The 20,738-nt window shown below is 48.0% G+C and overlaps 1 protein-coding gene across 2 annotated transcripts; it reads left to right on the forward strand.

Annotated features, from left to right (window-relative positions):
• Window positions 1-2,968: 2,968 nt before the first annotated feature.
• On the forward strand, window positions 2,969-20,307 carry TSPAN16 (tetraspanin 16). 2 transcript variants are annotated; one of them, XM_069589256.1, is made up of 7 exons: window positions 2,969-3,034; window positions 6,096-6,293; window positions 10,219-10,293; window positions 12,015-12,122; window positions 16,076-16,228; window positions 17,061-17,144; window positions 20,130-20,307. In XM_069589256.1, the coding sequence occupies exons 1-7, from the start codon at window positions 2,969-2,971 to the stop codon at window positions 20,175-20,177; spliced, it is 732 nt and encodes a 243-aa protein (XP_069445357.1). In that variant the 3' UTR covers window positions 20,178-20,307. The 2 variants fall into 2 exon arrangements, with proteins under 2 accessions (XP_069445357.1, XP_069445358.1); XM_069589257.1 differs by lacking the exon at window positions 10,219-10,293.
• Window positions 20,308-20,738: the final 431 nt, after the last annotated feature.

Genomic DNA, 20,738 nt, shown 5'->3' on the forward strand with positions numbered 1-20,738 from the left:
TGCATATAAAATAACTAAGGGTAATCTACTGTGCAGCACAGGGAATTCGACCCAGTGCCCTGTAACGGCCTAAATGGGAAGGAAGTCCAGAACAGAGGGCATATATGTACTGCTGCTCTTAGTCACCAAGTCATGTCCGACTCTTTGCAACCCCGTGGACTGTGGCCTGCTAGGCTCCTCTGTCCAGGGGATTTTTCCAGGCAAGAATGCTGGAGTGGGTTGCCATTTCCTCCTCCAGGGGATCTTCCCGAACCAGGTGCTGAACCCACGTCACCTACATTAACAGGTGGATTCTTTATCGCTGAGCCCAATATATGTATATGTATATGTATGGCTGATTTGCTTTGCTGTACAGTGGAAAGATAACATTGCAAAGCAACTCCAATAAAAACTAAAAGAAAAATTTAACAAGCAAGGTTTTAACTATCGGTCTATATGCGTCTGAATAAATCTGTCGTAGAAATTCTTATGGGGGATATCCGCTCCCCCCAATCCATATGCTTTAAAAAGTCGTGAGAGTTCTGTTATTGCTATTGATGACAAATGCATCCATTTAAGGACAGTTCATAGACCAACATGGGCTACTGATATAAATGCTGTGTGTGTAAGACATTGTCTCCTTTTTTATAAACGTTTTAAAAATGTATGTTTAATCTGACACCGTTTTCTTGAAAATCGTGCTTTTCCAAAACTTCTAAAATATAAGGAAGGAGACCAAGCATGTGGAGAAATACATCAGGACTCTCAGCACAGCCTCTGTATGTATGTGCGTTAGTTGATCAGTCGTGTCCGACTCTTTGGGATCCCATGGACTGTGGCTCTCCAGGCTCCTCTGTCCATGGAATTCTCCAGGCAAGAATACTGGAGTGGGTAGCCATTCCCTTCTCTGGGGGATCTTCCCCTCTCAGGGATCGAACCCAGGTCTCCTGTGCTGCACGCAAATTCTTTACTGTCTGAGCCGCCACGGAAACCCCTCAACACAGCCTAGGCCCTGTAATTAAGGAAATACTAGAGTGACTCTTGTTATTCTACTGTGGTAGTTCAGTGTCCTCCTAATCGCTCTGTTCTATCCCTGGGTTCTATCCTTCAAGGGGAATTTTTCACTGTTTGCTAGAACCTTTGAACTATGTCTGATAAATTGCACTAGTTTTCTGCATGCTTTTTTTTTTTTTTTTTTTGGTCCGTGTCTTGAATTTACAATTCGCCGGATGCCTGCACTATTCTGGCTCTCCGCATTAATTCAATGGGTGTGTGTTGGAGGGACTTGGGAGTGGTTCTCGTCCCTCCATTCCCTCACACTTGAGGGCTGAGGCAGTGCTCAGGGGTTGGGACGGGTGGTGCAGATGGGAGACGCGTTGGGAGGTGTCTGGCTGGGAGGCGCCAGGGCCGGGGCACAGGTGCTTCCGATGATGGCCACCAGGGGGTGCGAGAGGCCGGGATCTGGGCCACTGCCTGGTACGGAAGCCGGGGCCGGGGCTGCCGCGGGGGCGAGGCGCCTCGGAGAGTTTCCTGCAGCCTCTTGCATCTAATCTAGCTCCCCAATTCCAGCGTCCCATGGATGGCAGGCGCTCCACCGCGCCCCTGAGGCCACACCACTCTGCCTCCCACCCTCCCCGTCCTTACCCACCCTTCATTTCCCCGCGCTCATTAACTCCACCCCTCTCCTGTCCTGCTTCGCTCTGGTGTTCTCCAAACATTTGCGCCCGCGTTTTCTTTACCCCAGCATCTAGCGCCGGGGCTCTCTTTTCCAAAGTGACCTTTCAGAGAAAGATGTGGAAGGACACACTCCTAGCTGTGAACGTGACCCGCGGTCTGGGGAGGAGACAGCCACGCCTCTACGAACATCCGGCTTAGTTCTACGTGTTTCTAGAATCAGGCAGTTTGACAAACAATATTCATTAAATGAATTCAAATGGAAAGTTTCTTTTCTTTTCTTCTTTGAGTTGTGCCCTGGGGATCACAGAAGATCGTGGAACCCCTGAGCCCTCCAGGACCTGGTCACAGACCCACTCCAGCCTAGGGGCTGGACAGAGGGGCCCCCAGTTTTGGACCCAGACGGACTTCGGTCCGGGAGACAGCGAGGGCTAGTGGCTGCAGGCGTTGGGCCTGGGGGCCTTCAGTGCCTGCTTGCACTTTTTTGCCCTGAAATGCCCTCTCTGCTTCTTTCATCATCAAGAAAGACCCACTGATCAATGACAGTTGGCTTTAGGATGATATCTTCATCAGCTCTGGCCAAGGAGGCCTCAGATGCAGGAAGGACAGGCTGTCAGCTGGGAAGGGGACCGAGGTTCTTACCTCTGTGTCAGTCTTGGAGCTTCCAAGCCCAGCCTTGGCCCTGCTTCCTGTGCGGCCTCTCTGAGCCACTTAAGAAGTCTGAGCCCAGTGAGCTAATGTGTAAGCAAGGGGCTGAGGAACCCGATGGCTTGTAGCTGGATTCCTGCTTCATGGAACCTCTTCGTTCATTCATCCCACAGCGGTTTCTTGAGCACCACTGTGTACCAGGCTGTGGGAACACAGCCATGAGTTGGACGGCCCACACACGTATCCACTTGGAGGCCCCAGTCAGCAGGGGCATCAGCCACATGAGTGGTCAATAATGTTGACCACTATAACGTTGAGCATTATCCCTGTAGGTCCTGGGTAGCATCTGGGGGCAGGGCGTAACAGAGTGACTTCTCCATTCCTGATGAAGAACCAGCAGGGTGCAGTTCGGGGCACTCGCTTCCCTGGTGCTGGGAGCCTCACTCCAGCATCTGATTGTGATGTGATGAAGGCTGTGATTGAAGAGGGGCAGCTGTTGGGGCCCCTCCCCAGCTGAGGATCAGGCAGCTGGGAGAGAGAGGGGCAGAGCAGGTCAGCTTTGGTAACCCCACCCCACTCCCCAGACCTCTACCATCTTGGGAAACAGGAGCCCAGAGGTTTAGGAAGATGCTGGCTTAACCGGTCAGGGCACCCCAGTCTGGCTGACATGGCTGAAACGCACACTCCATATTATTCCTTGAAGAAACTGTTTTCTTTCTTCAGTGGTGTTACTGCTCTAAGTATGTCACAACCTGGACCCTGGGGCTTTGCAGCCCTTCCTCCATGGCTGGCTCCTTCAAAGACAGAAATAAGTTGATCCAAATTCGCTGGCATCCGGATCTGTGGTCCCCAGGGACCCAGGAGGGATGTAGGGCAGACGGACGAGGAGCAGGATGCACTGGGAACAGGCGTCGCCTCCACCAACCCAGAGCTGCTAAATCAAGCAGAATTGTGTACTCTGGGGGACCTGGGGGTCAATGGTGGAAGAACTCAGCTCTAAGGCAAACCCTGCAGAAAATGAAAGTTGTTTGGAAAGGCAGGAGAGAATGGTTCTGCTCTTGGTCCTTTACATTTTTCAAACCATTTTTTTTTTCTTACTACAAAGTAACCCATGGGACTTCCCTGATGGTCCAGTGGTTAAGATCCTGTGCTCCCAACACAGGGGGCACGGGTTTGATGCCTGGTCCAGGAACTAGATCTCACATGCCACAACTAAGACCCGGGGCAAACAAATTAAAAAAAAAAAAAAAGGAACCTGAAATGTGCACTGCTGAAGCAGTCTTCGTTTTCAACAGTAAGACTGTATGAGGAAAGGTTGCCAGGAAAGAGAAGGAAATTAAATATTACTCCTACTCTCTTCACCTGTGTGGCATCATTTTGATGGGAATTAAATGATGCTAAAGCTGAAACTCCAGTACTTTGGCCACCTCATGCGAAGAGTTGACTCATTGGAAAAGACTCTGATGCTGGGAGGGATTGGGGGCAGGAGAAGAAGGGGACGACAGAGGATGAGATGGCTGGATGGCATCACTGACTCGATGGACATGAGTCTGAGTGAACTCCGGGAGTTGGTGATGGACAGGGAGGCCTGGCGTGCTGCGATTCAAGGGGTCACAAAGAGTCGGACACAACTGAGCGACTGAACTGAATTGAACTGACTGAAACAAGATAACGCATTTCAAAGGCTGACGCCTGTCATGGGAACATGGCTCAACAAATATCATTATTATATCCTTCCAGACCTTTCTATGTACCTTTAAAAACAGCAACATAAATGTGGTATGCGACTGCTTTACAATCTTCATTTTTTTTTCTCTTTTGAAAAATTGTAAGTTTTTCCTCCTTTTAAATAGACTTCTTTTTAGAGAACTTTTAGGTTCACAGCAAAATTGAACAGAAGGTACCAAGACTCCGCACGTAAGCCCTGCCCCCCACACATGCACAGCCTCCTTTGCTGTCAACATTCCAAATCAGAGTGGTCCATTTGTTATAATGAACCTACGTTGAAATCAGGGGCTTCCCAGGTGGCACAGTGGTAAAGAATCTGCCTACCAATTCAGGAGATGCCAGAGTTCTGTCCCTGGGTGGGGATCGCCTGGAGGAGGAAATGGCAACCCACTCCAGTATTCTTGCCTGAAAATTTCCATGGACAGAGGAGCCTGGCGCGTTACAGTCTACCAGGCTGCAAAGAGTCGGACACGACTGAGCACGCAGGCAAGACACTGTTATCACTATAACCTTGTACATTGTACGTGGTTTTCTCTGTCGGCCGTGCCTTCCGGCTTGCAGGATCTTAGGTCCCCAACCAGGGATCAAACCCGTGCCCCCTGCAGTGCAAGCATGGAGTCCTAACTACTGAACTGCCAGGGACTTCCTGGTGTACATCTGATGGCTTTTCACAAGTGTATCTACCATGTCAGCATCGTATGAATAGTCTCATTGCCCTACAAATCCTCTATGCTTCACCTGTCACCCACCCCCCACCGCCCCCAGCCCCTGGCAACTACTGACCTTCCTTCTGTCTCCATAGTTATGCCTTTTCCAGAATGTCATATGCTTGGAATCATAAACCATGTAGCCTTTTCAGATTGGCTTCTTCCAACAGCAATATGCCTGTAAGTTTCCTCTATGTCTTTTCCCGGCTTTGACAGCTCACGCTTTTTTTCATGCCAATAGTCCATTGTTTGGATGTACCATAGTTTATTTATCCATTCATATGCTGAAGGCCATCTTGGTGCCTTCCAAGTTTTGGCAGCTATGGATAAAGCTGCTAGAAACATCCATGTGCAGGTTTTTATGTGAACATAAGTTTTCAACTCTGTGAGATAAATACCAAGGACTATGACTGCTGACAATCTATTTTTTTTTAAATATAGGCCTTAAAAACATTTTTGTGTATCAATAAACATGCTCCTGCAACAGAAGTCGGTGAAGTACAATGTTGTAAATAGATAAAATTTATTTGTAAATAAAATAAATTTGTTTATGAATTGTGTATGGCGGGGCTTCCCAGGTGGCTCAGCAGTAAAGAATTCGCCTGCAATGCAGGAGCCACATGAAACGTGGGTTTGATCCTTGGGTTGGGAAGATCCCCTGGAGGTGGGCATGGCAACCCACTTCAGTATTCTTGCCTGGAGAATCCCATGGACAGAGGAGCCTGGCAGCTACAGTCCATGGGGTCACAAAAAGTCAAACACAATTGAAGTGACTGAGCACGCACACACGTGTGGCTGCAATCCGATACACTGGCTGAGTCATTTCAATTGAGAATGTATGGTCTGCAAAGCTCACAATGTTGGGGACTTTTCCAAAAAAAAATGTGCCACCCTCTGTCTTACAAGCATCATTTAAAATAACTGTCTAGGATCCCGTTGCAAGGTGGTGCCAAATAACTGTCTAGGATCCCGTTGCAAGGCGGTGCCATGATTTACCTACCCAATCTGCATTACTGGTTGCTTCAATTATTTCCAACATTTTTCCCTGGTTCTGAGGCTCATCATATGTGACTATTTTTCCTAGGTTGAATGTCCAGAAATGGAATTTCTGGGTAAAAAGTTTTACCACAAAACCTTGAAGGTTTAAAATACCAATTACAAAATATCCTCCTGCCCCTTCCCTCAAAAAAGGCTGTTGCCTGGCGGCAGTGTATGGAAAGTTTCTCTACATCCTCACCAGCTCTGGGCATTATGAGTTTTGAAATGTTTTTGCTGATTTTGTTGGCCTTCGTTGCCTCCTCCAGGAGTTTGGTTTGTATACAACTAACAGATTGCTTCCCCCTGTTTTCTGTTCTAAAGCTCTCTGGCATGGTCCTCATTGGTCTGAGCATCTATGTGAATTTCAGAGGGGCTGTCCTGACCAAGGTCCTTGGGCTGTCCTCTGCATACCTGTTTCATGTTGGCTGCCTGTGCCTGGTGATGGGCAGCGTCACGGTGTTGCTTGGCTTCGCCAGGTGGCATGGAGCAGCCAAGGAAAGCAGAGGCACCCTCTTGTTTGTAAGTTGCATCTGCACACAGACCCCACAACTCCTCCATCATGTCTGAATCCTTCCTTGCAGGTGTTCTAAACTCCTTTGATGCTTCCTATTTTATAGTGTTTATGGTGTCTTTTCAGAACACCAGATGCAAACATCGTTTTCTTTTTTTAATAACTTTAAAGAGTTGTTTATTTATGGCTGTGCTTGGTCTTCATCACTGTGTGCAACTCTCTAGTGGCAAGCAGGGGGCTACTCTCTGTTGCAGTGTTCTGACTTCTCTTGTGGATGGAGGACAGGCTCTAGGACTAGAGGATAGGCTCGAGTCTTCAGAAGTTGCAGCGTGTGGGCTCAGTAGTTGTGCTGCAAGGCTTAGTTGCTCTGAGGCATGTGGAATCTTCCCGGACCAGGGATTGAACCCGTGTCCTATGCACTGGTGAGCAGGTTCCTATCCACTGCACCACCAGGGGAGTCCCGTCTTATTCTTTATGATGGGTCTCATTTAGAACCCCTCCCCTACCCAAGTGCATAAATTATACCCTCCTAGGTTTTCTTCCCGTGATTTTAATTCTTCCTTTCTCACTCTCAGCTCTTCAGTCTTTGGGAGTTTGATTGTGTGTGTGTGGTGTGAGGTAGGGATCTGATTTCTTTTTCTTTTTTTCCTAGTTGTGTGACATACTATCGCACTTACCGCCTGGCCCATCCAGTCCTCCTCTGTCTTTGCTAGTTTCCATTATGCTCAGATCTGCTCAGTGCACACTGCTCTGTGCTGATGGCCCAGGTATTTGTCCCCCATGAAGACAACACTATAGTAACTGCCACGCAGCACAAGTGCGTGGCCAGATGCATGGAGTATGAGTGTTTTGAGCATGACCATCAGATCATGTCACAGGTTTTACGTGTCTCACTCTTCCTTACATGCAGCCTTGGCCAAATGTCTCCCCAGCCTGCAGCTCCAGGAGCCCCCATTCCCACTTCTCTTATGATCTTGTCTGAACTGATCATCCCATTTTAAGTTGAATCTGTCTCCACACCTTTTTTGTTTTGTTTTTAAACAAGCACTCCCTCTCTCTTTTTTTTCTGGCTCTGTCTGGTCTTGGTTGGGGTAGGGAGGATCTTTCCTTCTCTAGTTGGAGCACAGCATCTTAGTTGCTCTGCGGTGTGTAGGATCTTAGTGCCCAGACAAGGGATCAAACTGGCATCTCTTGCATTGAAGGCAGATTCTTCACCCCTGGACCAGGAAAGTCCCTGCCTCCAGCATCTTCCCCTACTGTGTTGCTGTAAAATTCCAGTGGTTTTGATTTAGAGGTTTCAAGGTGATCCTTGCTCTAGCCATCTCCTAGGGAGTCAACATCCCCCACTCTTAAAGAATCCATCCTCACTCTCGATGTCTCTGAATATCTATCATCTCTAGTTTTCTTGATTACTTCATTCAACAAGTATTTATTGAACCAGTCCTGTGCCTGCAATATTTCATTTTCTCTCCTATAGGATGTTGTTGTTCTTTAGTCTCTCAGTCATGTTCGTGTCCGACCTTTGGCAACCCTGTGGACTGCAGCACCCCAGACTTCCCTGTCCTTCACTATCTCCCGGAGTTTGCGCAAACTCATGTCCATCGAGTTGGTAGTGTCATCCAACCATTTAATCCTCTGTCATCCCGTTCTCCTCCTGCCCTCAATCTTTCCAAGCATCAGGGTCTTTTCCAATGAGTTGGTTCTTCGCATCAGGTGGCTAAAGTATTGGAGCTTCAACTTCACATCAGTCCTTCCAATGAATATCCAGGGTTGATTTCCTTCAGGATTGACTGGTTTGATCTTGCTGTCCAAAGGACTCTCAAGAGTCTTCTCCAGCATCACAGTTCAAAAGCATCAAATCTTCAGGGCTCAGCTTTCTTTATGGCCCAACTCTCACAGCCATACATGACTACTGGAAAAACCATAGCTTTGACTATACAGACCTTTGTCTGCAAACTGATGTCTTTATAATATGCTGTCTTTATAATATGCTGCTTTAATAATATATGCTTTATAATATGCTGTCTAGGATGCATACAGGATCAATAGCATGGGGGGGGGGCACTTTTTGCCTTTTAGCCTTAAAGCCCAGCATATGATGATGGAACTTGCTCCCCCTGCAGTGGAATCAGGGAGTTTTAATCACTGGATCTCCAGGGAAGTCCCTGTGGGCACTATTTTATCCATAGTTTAACTTGGAAGGATCAAAGAGTCTTCACTCTCACACCACAGTCCAACCCACTGGCAAGTTCAATCGACTTTACCCTCGGCCTCCGGTCCATCCAAATCCTCTGAGACCTCATCCACAAAAGTAAAGTCCTTCTGATGGAATTGGGAGCCACGGAGGGATCTGAGCAGAGTTGTGCCCTGACAGATGCGCCCTCTGGTGGCTGTGGAGGGAACACCGTGAGGGGAGGACCGGAGTGGAAGGACTGTGTTTGTCCCGATGGGAGATAGTCTGGGCTAGACCCACTGGGGCCCTGGAGGGCATTAGAAGTGGGTAGACTCAGGACAGATTCTGAAGAAGTCACCAATAGGACTTTTCAATGCCCGGCTATCTGTCTTCTGGATGCCTCACTCACCCAGAGGTTGGGAAACACTATTGCTGTTGTTCAGTTGTAACTGACTCTTTACGACTCCATGGACTACAGCACACCAGGCTCCCCTGTCCTTCACCATCTCCCGGAGTTTGCTCAAACTCATGCTCATTGAGTCGGTGATGCCATCCAACCATCTCATCCTCTCTCGCCCCCTTCTCCTCTTGCCCTCAATCTTTCCCAGCATCAGAGTCTTTTCCAATGAGCCGGCTCTTCACATCAGGTGGCCAAAGTGCTGAAGCTTCAGCTTCAGCATCAGCCCTTCCAATGAGTATTCAGGGTTGATTTCGTTGAGGACTGACTGGTTTGATCTGCTGTCCATGGGACTGATAGTAATAATAGGCATAGGTAGAAACAGATGAAAGGAGACCAGTAGCTGACCTTTCTTGGACACCCCTTCCCTTCACAGTATTTCCCACTGTTTCCCCCTAGGCATGTGAATTTCATCGGAAGCAGGGGGCAGCATATGTTGGTATTTTCTCCCTGGCGCTCATCCACCTGTCATCTGGCATCTCCCCTTCAGTCTTATCACCCTTCCCCCCAATTTACATATCTGAGATTCATCAGCTCTGCTTCTTCTCCCGGCAACTTTTCCTTCTTTGGCCACAAAGCACAGGTTGTGGGATTTTAGTGCCCTGACCAGGGATTGAACCTGGGCCCTCAGCAGTGAAAGCATGGAGTTCTAACCACTGGACTGCTGGGGAATGCCCTCCTGCCTCTGTTCTCTGTCCCTACTGTCCCTCCTGCTTTTCTATCGTCCCTGCTATCTGGACTTCCTAGATGGGTGCTAGTGCTAAGGAACCACACTGCCAGTGCAGGAAATGCAGGAGACTCAGGTTTGACCCCCTGGAGGAGGGCATGGCAACCCACTGCAGTATTCTTGCCTGGAGAAGCCCATGCACAGAGGAGCCCGGCAGGGTATAGCCTATGGGGTCGCAAAGAGTCAGACACAACTGAAGTGACTTGGCACGTACTCAGGACCTGCTGTCTGCACACAGAGTCAGAAGTCCCCTCTTAGGGCTCTGGGACTCCCAGAAAGTGCTGGACATGAAACGGGGTTCTAGCTATTAGCTCTTAGGAATACCCTGCTGCCAGCATCCTGAACGACATCCAGGAAAATGACACAGGGAAGAAATAAAATCCCCCCCAAACCCCCCCACCCTGCTACCCCCGCCACCCACCCCACCTCCCAGCCCACCACCACCCAGTGCCAGGAGTGAAGTCTTTCAAACTGGAGAGGCTACAGGGTGGCCTGGGGGCGGGGATTGGGGTGGGAGGACTCCCAGCAGGCTCCCAGCCTCGCCCCCCTCCCCCCGCCCCGCCCCGTGTCTTCCAGGGCTTCTTGGTCATGGTCATCATCCTCACTGTGGAAATCATGGCTGCCACGGTGATCCTTGCCTTCTTCCCGGTTGTAAGGTACAGTACGGCTTCTCCCACTCCACATTAGAAATAGATGGAACCAATGGAGCCCCACCTCCTCCCCTCCGCGGGCCGCATCCCCACCCCGCCCCCGCCAGGCACCCACGCCCTCCAAGATCTGGTGACGGTGGGAGACTGAGTCTCTAGAGATAGGGTGCCCAAGCCAGAAACCTCAGCTCTCTCCGCCAAGGCTGTCCTCAAAAAACCTGCTGGGTTCATCTGACCTCTCTCCTGCATTTGCGGTGAGGCTTGCGGGGGATGGTAATGGGAAACGCTGTGAAAATTGTTGCGGTTTTGAAATGAGTTCAAAATAGAGGGCTGTTTAGCAATATCCATCAAAATGGCAAAGCACGTATGCTTTGACCCAACCATCTGGTCTCTAGGAATCATCCAAGGATATGCTTGTTTGTGGGCAGCATGACATACATATACCAGGATGTGCAGAAGATCGCTTCTGTCCTAGTGGAACATCAGTTTGGGGGGAGGGGATTATAATTTATAATAATCCAGACAAGGGAGCCTGATGCAGCTGGAAAGAAGGAAGGAGGAGGCTCTATGTACAGAGGCTACATTCTCCAGAACGTAGTTCTTGTTTACCTCCGGCGAGGCCCACCCTGAGACAAGGATTTGAAGGCTCCTGGTTTGAGTGATGATCCCAAGAAGCACCAGTAGGGGGCATGAGCAGTGAGGCAGGGAAGGGAATGTAGCCCCTAAAAGCTTACACCGCACAACTGGGATCAATCCTGGTTGGGACGCAAAGAGCACGCAACTATTTTCCCCACCCAAGGGGCGAGAAAGCTGCAGTATTGATCCACCACCTCTCATCAGTCATTGTTTAAGGGCTGCTCCCACGGCGCATGCGTACTGAGAGGCCACGTAGAGAACCTCGGTGGTTGGCAGCGGGAAGTCAGGCTCCCGGACACAGAAATAAGCGAAGCCCTCGGGATTTGAGCAGGCTACGAAGAGCCGCTAATGCACTTGTTGAAAACAGCCGGACGCCGAATGATGAGAGTAGCCGGATGCGGAACAGTGAGAGAGAGTAGTAGGAAGCAAGGAGAACAATAAGGAGAGTACTCTGCTTTGACACACAGAGTGTATCTCTTTGGGGACACAGGACAATGTAACCCTGTGATGGAGTGGGAGAAACTTGTCGGCTGGAAGAAAAAAGTGGGAGGGAGACTTTTCATGATTTACCGTCTGTGCTTTATGAATTTTGAACCATGGGATTATTTTACCTCTTTGCGGGAAAAAAAAAAGGTTTTAAATTTAAACAACTCTATTTAGACACACGCACACACACACACACGCACGCACATAGAAAATTAAAGTCGCGCCTTTTGTGCAGAGAGAGATTCAGTTGCTAAAGATGATTTTCAAGTCCCTAATCGAATTGCAACCCAGTCGGGGGCGTAGCGGGCGAGTGGGCGATTCAAAAGAGCAGATGATTCAAAACGGTTTGCGAGGATGAACGCAGCCACATGAGCTGGGCTCCACACCCACGCTCTTGCTTGTGTCCCTCTGGGGGGTGGGGGGCAGGCCCGACGGTAGCCTGAGTTCTTCCTCCCTCAGCGCAGACCCCTGGCTGGTGGAGGGGCCAGGAAGGAAGCAGACGGGAAGTCCCCTTCCCCGCCCCCACCCTGAGTCCTCAAGAAACCTCACCAAATGGGCACCTTGCTGTTTTCTTTGCTCACCGCTCCCCGTTTCATCGCTGAGGTTCGAGAAGTGGCCTTGGAGCACAACTTCGTGACCCTGAGGAAGAATTACAGAGGTTACAAGGAGCCAGATGACTATTCCATGCGATGGAATGTGGTCATGGAGAAGGTGAGATTCACATTAAGAAAAGACATAACGTGAATTTACCGTCTTAACCATTTTTAATTGCTCAGTTTGGCGGCATTAAGCACATCCACATGGTTGTGCAACCTGCCTCTCCACACCTGAAACTGTCCCCTTTAACCACAAAGCCTCCTTCTCCCTCCCTCAGCCCCAGGCAGCCACCACCCTCCATTCTACAATGCTCTGGGAATATGACTCCAGTTCAGTTGCTCAGTCGTGTCCAACTCTTTATGACCCCACGGACTGCAGCACGCCAGGCCTCCCTGGCCATCACCAACTCCCGGAGTTCACTCAAACTCATGTCCATTGAGTTGGTGATACCATCCAACCATCTCATCCTCTGTCATCTCCTTCTCCTCCCGCCTTCAATCTTTCCCAGCATCAGTGTCTTTTCAAATGAGTCAGTTCTTCACATCAGGTGGCCAAAGTACTGGAGTTTCAGCTTCAACATCAGTCCTTCCAATGAACCTTCAGGACTGATTTCCTTTAGGATGGACTGGTTGGATCTGCTTGCAGTCCAAGGGATTCTCAAGAGTCTAGGGACCTCATATGGGCTTGGTAAAGAATCTGCCAGCAATGCAGGAGATGCAGGTTCTATCTCTGGGTCAGGAAGATCCCCTGGAGGAGGAAATGGCCACCCACTCCAGTATTCTTGCCTGGAGAATCCCATGGAGAGAGGAGCTTGGTGGGCCATAGTCCATAGTGTTGCAAAGAGTCGGACATGACTGAGCAACTGAGTGCTCTCAGACACAGGAACCTTGTCTAAGTGGAATCTTGCAGTACTTGTCTTTTTGTGTCTGGCTTATTTCACTAAGCATTCTCCATGTTCATCCATGGTATAGCAGGTGTCAGAATTTCCTTCTTTTTTAAGGCTGAATAATATTCCTTTGTATGGGTGGACTACATTTTATTTATCTATTTCTCTGTCCATGGACAGGGGCTTCCCAGGTGGCGCTAGAGGTAAAGAACCCACCTAGCAATGGAGGAGACATAAGAGATGAGAGTCGATCCCCAGGTCAAGAAGATCCCTTGGAGGGGGGCACGGCAACCCACTCAAGTGTTCTTGCCTGGAGAATGCTATGGATAGAGAAGCCTGGCAGGCTACAGTCCATGGGGTTGCAAAGAGTTGGACACGACTGAAGCAACTTAGCAGTACACACACACTGTCAATGGACACTTGGGTTTACAGGTGTACAAATATCTCTCTGAGTCTCTGTTTTCCATTCTTTTAGGTGTATGTCCAGAAATGGAATTGCTGGATCATCTGATAATTCTACATTTAATTTTTTATGAGGAATTGATTTCCACAGCAACTGCTCATTTTATATTCCCATCAGCAGGGTGTGAGGTGTTAGGATTTATTTCCTTTTTTAATATGTATTTATTTATTTGGCTACATTGGGTCTTCGTTGCAGTATTTGGGATCTTTCATTGTGATGAGCAAACTTCTCTCCAGTTGTAGTACACGGGATCAATAGTTGAGGCGCTGTGGCTTAGTTGCCCCATGGCATGCGGGATCAGAGTTCCCCAACCAGGGATCGAACCTGCGTCCCCTGCCTTGGAAGGCAGATTCTTAATCACGGGACCACCCGGGAAGTCCCCAGGATTTATTTCTTTAGTCTTCGTGTTTAAAGAGCAGGACCGGCCTCCATGTGTCATCTAAGCTTTCGAGGCAGATAGTTGAGAAGGGTCTGTGAGGCCCGGAAGCATGTGAAAGGGAAAAGCCATCGCCTGTTTGTAGGAATGTTTTCTGTCTGAGTTTGGGGCCCAGGAACTGGTATGGGGTCAAGTTCAGGCTCTGGAGGCGTCACATGATGGGTAGGGGACTTGCCTGCATCCCTGTTTTGGCTTCTGAAGTTTGAGATAGTGGAAAGTACCTCTCATTCATTCATACAATCCTTCCATTAATCTTTTTAAATTTAAGTATAGTTAATTCACAATTTTGTGTTTGTTTCTGGTGTATAGCAAAGTGACTCAGTTATACAGGCATAGTTTTTTCATATTCTTTTCCATTATAGCTTATTACAAAACATTGAATACAGTTCTCTGTGCTATACAGTAGGTCCTTGTGTTTATCTATTTTATATATAGCAGTGTGTATCTGCTAATCCCCAAAACTCCTAATTTATCCCTCCTCTGATAACCGTAAGTTTGTTTTCTATATCTATATTTATCTGTTTTGTAAGTTCATTTGTATTACTTTTTCTTTAGATTCCACATATAAGCAATGTCATATGACACTTGCCTTTCTCTGACTTGCTTTGCTTAGTATGATCATCTCTAGGTCCATCCGTATTTCTGCAAATGGCATTATTTCATTCTTTTTATGGCTAAGTAGTATTCCATCGTATATATGTAACACATCTCTGTCTATGGACATTTAGGTGGCTGTCCTTCCATGGATCTTTGTTGAACACTCACTGTGTGCTGGGCAGTATTCAGGTGTCTAGGGACAAAGCAGGGTGCAAAACAAAACTCCTTTGCTCTGTGTCACTGACACTTGGGTAGGGAGACAAACAAGAAACCACTAGGTAAACATTGGTGTCAGGAGTGCTAAGTGTGAAGAAAACCAAGGCAGGGAAAGAGAGGCTTTTGTTTACTCTTAGATATAGTTGTCATCTGTTTTTCACACACAGTGGATGGCCTGTCCTAGTCCTTTATAGTTAGTTGGGGATCGTTGATGAGTTCTGGCCAATGAGAAGTAATATGAGTCACTTCCTGGCCAAATTATGTAATTGTCAGTGCAGGGCTCTCTAGACCTTTCTTTTCCTTCTGCCCCAATAGTGGAACCATCTGGATGGTGACTGCTTCACCAGCCTGAGTCCCTGAGAGACCTTGATAAGTGGAGTTCTCCTGCCAGGTTAGGATGAGCATGTCATGTGAGTGAGAGATGAACTGCTAAGACTGAAGACCTGTCTGTTATGCAGCATCACTTAGCCTGGCCTGACTGATACAGGGCTGGAGACCTGAATGAAGTGAGGGAGTAAGGCATGCAGGTAGCTGAGGGAACAGCATTCCAAAAACAGCCATCTAAAGACTCTGAGGCTGACGCTTCCCAAGTGTGCTTAAGAAACAGAGAGAAATGGAAAAGGAAATGCCAACCCCCTCCAGTATTCTTGCCTGGGAAATCCCACGGACAGAGGAGGCTGGTGGGTGGCAGTTGATGGGGTCGCAAGAGTCAGACACGACTGAAGCAGGTGAATCACCACCACCATCATCTCGTCTCATCCCCTTTGCTTAGCAAAAACCAAACAATAAAAAGAAACAGTCAATATTAAAAAAAAGAAAGAAGACAGACAGGAGGGACTTCCCTGGTGGCACAGTGGGTAGGAATTTGCCTGCCAATGCAGGGGACACGGGTACAATCCCTGATTTGGGAAGATTCCACATGCCAAGGGGCAACTAAGCCCACGCACCGCAGCTACGGAGACCTCGCTCTAGAGCCCAAGAGCTGCAGCTACTGAAGCCTTTGAGCCGAGAGCCTTTGCTCTGCAACAGAAGGGACCACTGCGGTGAGAAGCCCGTGCGCCACAACAAGCAGTAGCCCCCACGCATCGCGGCTAGAGAAGAGCCCACGTGCAGCAACGAAGCCCCAGCACAGCCATGAATAAAGAAATAATTTAAAAAAAGAAACAGAGAGAAGGCCAATATGCAGCTGGGTGAGTTCAAGGGACCTAGCAGGGAGGTGAGAAGGTGATGGGGAGGATCATGCAGGCCCCAGGGGCCATGGTGAAGAGTTCAGCTTTTGCCTCAGGTAAGATGACAGTCGTAGAGGGTTCTGAGCCACGATGGGGGGAGAAAGGGCGGTGCTTAACACAGGCCCTGGAATAATGCAACTGCCTGCTCTAAACAGTAGCCATGGTGACTGTGATTTCTATTGTTTGGATTATTTCGATATTTGAAAGGGAGTCTTCAAGTGTTTATTCTCCTCTCTGAAGCTCAAGTGCTGTGGAGTGAAGAATTACACAGATTTTTCTGGCTCCTCCTTTGAAAGGGTGACAGGTCACACCTACCCCTGGAGCTGCTGTAAATCCCTGGGGACCGTGGACTGTGATGGACACAACGTGTCTGCAGACATCATCCACCAGGAGGTAACTGGAGATTTTGAAGAATCTGCCTGAAATGCAGGAGACCCAGGTTCAATCCCTGAGTCAGGAAGATCCCCTGGAGGAGGACATGGCAACCTACTCCAGTATTCTCGCCTAGAAAATCCCATGGATTGAGGAGCCTGACGGGCTGTGGTCCATGGGATTGTAAGTCAGACACGAATGATCAACTGAACACCCACGAAACACAGGCATCACCTTGGTAGACCCTGAGGCCAGAGACTTTTTTTTTGGCTACACCGAGGGGCTAGCTGGATCTTACTTCCCTGACCAGGGATTGAACCCTCAGCAGTGAAAGCAGAGTCCTAACTATCCGACCCGACCTCCAGGGAATTCCTCCTACTGACTTCTATAAAAATTGTGTTGGTGAACTTTCCTGGCAGTATAGTGGTTAAGACTCTGCACTTTCGCTGCAGGGGGCACGGGTTCCCTCCTTGGTCAAGGGACTAAGATCCCACATGCAGTGGGTGAGGCAAAAATAAATAAATAAAAGTTAAAAAATGAATAAATTACTTTGTGAAAAAAATCTGACCTGTAGGGGTTGATGGGGCCTTGGAATCCACCAGGCCTTCCCTGGTGGCTCAGCTGGTAAAGAATCCGGCTGCAATGCAGGAGACCTGGGTTCTATCCCTGGGCTGGGAAGATCCCCTGGAGAAGGGAAAGGCTACCCACTCCAGTATCCTGGCCTGGAGAATTCCATGGACTGTACAGTCCATGAGGTTGCAAAGAGTCAGACACGACTGAGTGACCTTGACTTCACTTTGGAATCCACTAGTCCCTAACCTGGTCCCTCCTACTTTGATGTTTGTTTCCCCAGGGCTGTTTCCCTAAGCTCCTGAAAATAACCAGGACTCAGAGCGCCAACCTGAGTGGGGGCTGTCTGGCGGCAGCAGTGATGCAGGTAAGTTCCAGCTTCTCTGGGACACACCGAGGTCCTTTAACTTACTGTGTGCCAAGCACTGTTTGGAACACTGAGACACAGCAGTGACAAAAGACAGAAATGGTTGGTAAAGCTAGTCTCCTACCTCATTTATAAGACAACTGCATAGAGCAACAGCCATAAAACTGTGCTTATATGAAGATTTAATTTACATGTAATTTACATGACAAGAATAACACAGAGCATGTTGGAGAAAACACAACTATATAGGAGTTAAGTTTTTGTATGGTACTGATTCAGTTCAGTTCAGTCAGTCACTCAGTCGTGTCCGACTCTTTGCGACCCCATGAATCGCAGCACGCCAGGCCTCCCTGTCCATCACCAACTCCCAGAGTTCACTCAGATTCACGTCCATCGAGTGGGATCAGAGGGATTGGGGGCAAGAGGAGAAGGGGACGACAGAGGTACTGATTAATTTAGTATTAATCCAAACTAGATTATGAATAGTTAAGATGTCCATCGTACTCCCCAGGGCAACAGCTAAGAAAATAATTTTAAAATATAATGAAAACAAGAAGGGAATTAAAATGGTGCACTAGAAAATATCCAGCAGATGGGGACTTCTCTGGTGGTCCAGTGGTTAAGAATCTGCCTTCCATTGCAGGGGAGGTGAGTTTGATCCCTGGTTGGGGAACTAGGATCTCACATGCCTTGGGGCAGCTAAGCCCAGGCACCACAATTAGAGAAGCCTGAATGCTGCATGAAGAGCCTTCATTCTGCAACTAAGACCCGACACAGCTAAACAAATAAATATTTGAAAAGAAAATATTCAACAGAACAGAAGGCTGTGATGAATGAATAAAAGAAGAGCAACAAAAAAGGCAAATAGAAAACATAGCAAAGTGGCTGATATGAATCCTACTTTCTTGGCAATTACGTTAAATGTAAAGGAATCAAACCACTTAACTATACACTTTAGAAAGGTGAATTGTATGATAAATGAATTGCATCTCAATAAAGCTGTTAATTAGAAAAAATGTCCATCCCCTTGAGCCCTGGAAGTTTTTCTCACATTTTCCGCATATTGATTTTTCATGCCTCTGCTCAGTCCCTTCAGTCATGTCCAACTCTTTGTGACCCCATGGACTGTAGCCCGCCAGGCTCCTCTGTCCATGGGATTCTCCAGGCAAGAATACTGAAGTGGGTTGCCATTTCCTTCTCCAGGAGATCTTCTTGACCCAGGGATCGAACGTGTATCTCTTGCGTCTCCTGTATTGGCAGGCAGATTCTTCACCCACTGAGCCACCTGGGAAGCTTCACACAAAACTGTTTTTCTGCAGATTACCACTGGCCAAGATACGGACGAGTCTCATCTGTCTGATTCATATTTTTAAATGGATTTTTTTTTCATTGTACACATTTATATTGAATATTTGTTTGCAAACTATATCACACTATCCTCCCCAGGGAAGTCAAAACAGTCAAGATCCTAGCAAGAAACAGAATTCAGCCCCCACAGTCATTATATATATATAATGTATGTATGTATATATATATACATACATATATATATAATGTATATATATATATATATATGTATGTATGTATGTATGACTTTTGGAGAAGGCAATGGCACCCCACTCCAGTACTCTTGCCTGGAAAATCCCATGGACGGAGGAGCCTGGTGGGCTGCAGTCCATGGGGTTGCCAAGAGTCGGACATGACTGAGTGACTTCACTTTCACTTTTCACTTTCATGCATTGGAGAAGGAAATGGCAACCCACTCCAGTGTTCTTCCCTGGAGAATCCCAGGGATGGGGGAGCCTGGTGCGCTGCCGTCTATGGGGTCACACAGAGTTGGACATGACTGAAGCGACTTAGCAATAGCATGTATGACTTTTCCCTTAGTTTTACTCATTTCTTAGTTTGTTTTGGCTGTGCTGGGTCTTTGCTGCTGTGCATAGGCCTTCTCTAGCTACGGTGAGCAGGGGCTACTCTTCCTTGTAGCGCAAGGGCTTCTAGTTCCAGGGGCTTCTCTTGTTGCCGAGCATGGGCTCTAGGCACACAGGCTTCAGTAGTTGAAGCCCCCGGGCTCTAGAGAAGGACTCAGTAGTTTTGGTGCACAGGCTTAGTTGCTCTGTGGCGTGTGGGATCTTCCCGGATCAGGGAAAGAACCCATGTCCCCTGCATTGGCGGGCGTATTCTTAACCACTGGACCACCAGGGAAGTCCTAGAGGGCCCTTTTATGACATTTTTAGGGTCAGGGAGCTAAGATCCCACATGCCTTGTGGCCAAAAACCCAAAACATAAAACGGAAGCAGTATTGTGACAAATTCAGCAAAGACTTTAAAAAAAGTGGTCCATATTAAAAAAAAAAAAAAGTTTTAAAGTTTTCAGGGGCCCCTTGTGGAAGTATCAGCAGGGTTAAGGAGAATGAGGGCTAGCCACGTAGGAAGCTTTTTCTTTTCCTATGCCTGAAGGGGTAGGGAGAGCAAGAGCCAAGGATAAGAAGCCATCTGCCCACAGCTGTGACCTTGCAGAGCTCAGGGTGGGCAGAAGAGAGGAGGGAGTGGGGGAAAGAATATTCCAACCTCTCTTTCTGCCCAGCCATCTCCTATTGGTACTTCCCATTGGCCAAACTTAACTGGAATTTAGGGAGCAGGTGTGCGTGTCCGACTCTTCGCGACCCTCGGGAGCAGGGGATTCTGGGAAATGTAGTTTTCAGGACCCAAGGGGTGAACAAAAGAAGGTGGTGGCGATAAGATCTGGGGAAAACAAAGGGAGAATGACGGACGTGCATCGCAAAACGCCTCCTCCTTCTACCTTCTGATGAGGTTTATTGTGGTAACAGTCCCAATTACCTCCACCGAGGCCCTGAGAGTCCCTCTGCTGTCTGTCTGTCACACCCTGCCCTGACCTTTCTAAATCACGATGTATCTCCGTATTAAATTTGGGTTCCAGAGATGCCTTATGTTGGTTCAGTGTTTCTTTCTTCCCCCATTTCAGCTGCCAGGAATTCTTGCCACCTTACTGCTGTTCATCAAGCTGGGCTGACAGACCTGGGAGGAACAGGACCCCTGAGCCCCACCGGCTGCTGGAAGGAGATGTGATCTCAGTCTGTTTCTCTGCGGCCCTCCCTGCATCTGGAAAGGAGATTGATAATAAAGGATTCGGGAAATCCTCCTCATCTTGACTCTTTTCTCCTTCATTTTATTTTTCATCCCAGCTGACAGCAGTTGTAATTCTAAGTACCTGAATGGGATGACATGCCTTCCTGCCATTGAAACTGTCCTGTTTTGTGAATTACTTTGTGAGGAACCTCCCTGGTGGTCTAGTGGTTAGGACCCTACACTTCCATTTCAGGGGGGATGGGTTCAGGGAACTAAGGTCTTGCAAATCACATGATGGGGCCAAAAAAGAAGGTTAAAAAAAATGACTTTGTGAGAAAAATCTAAAATTCTTATGAAAAAGAATCCTCTAGACCCTCATCTAGTTTCAACCATCACCAAGAGTTCAATAGTGTTTGTTTCATTAACCTTTTTTTCCCCTTGATGAGGTATTTTTTAAAAAAAATATTTATTTGTTTATTTGGCTGTGCGGGATCTTGGTTGTGGC

The sequence above is a fragment of the Ovis canadensis genome, chromosome 5 (assembly GCF_042477335.2).
Source record: "Ovis canadensis isolate MfBH-ARS-UI-01 breed Bighorn chromosome 5, ARS-UI_OviCan_v2, whole genome shotgun sequence".
Taxonomy (NCBI): domain Eukaryota; kingdom Metazoa; phylum Chordata; class Mammalia; order Artiodactyla; family Bovidae; genus Ovis; species Ovis canadensis.

Bases quoted from the DNA above. Each gene is read 5' to 3' on its own strand.
- TSPAN16 (XM_069589256.1), top strand. From the start codon at position 2,969: ATGGCTGAAACGCACACTCCATATTATTCCTTGAAGAAACTGTTTTCT. The intron at 6,294-10,218 runs GTAAGTTGCATC...CGTGTCTTCCAG, and splicing joins GCAGAGGCACCCTCTTGTTT to GGCTTCTTGGTCATGGTCAT. The intron at 17,145-20,129 runs GTAAGTTCCAGC...CCCCCATTTCAG, and splicing joins TGGCGGCAGCAGTGATGCAG to CTGCCAGGAATTCTTGCCAC.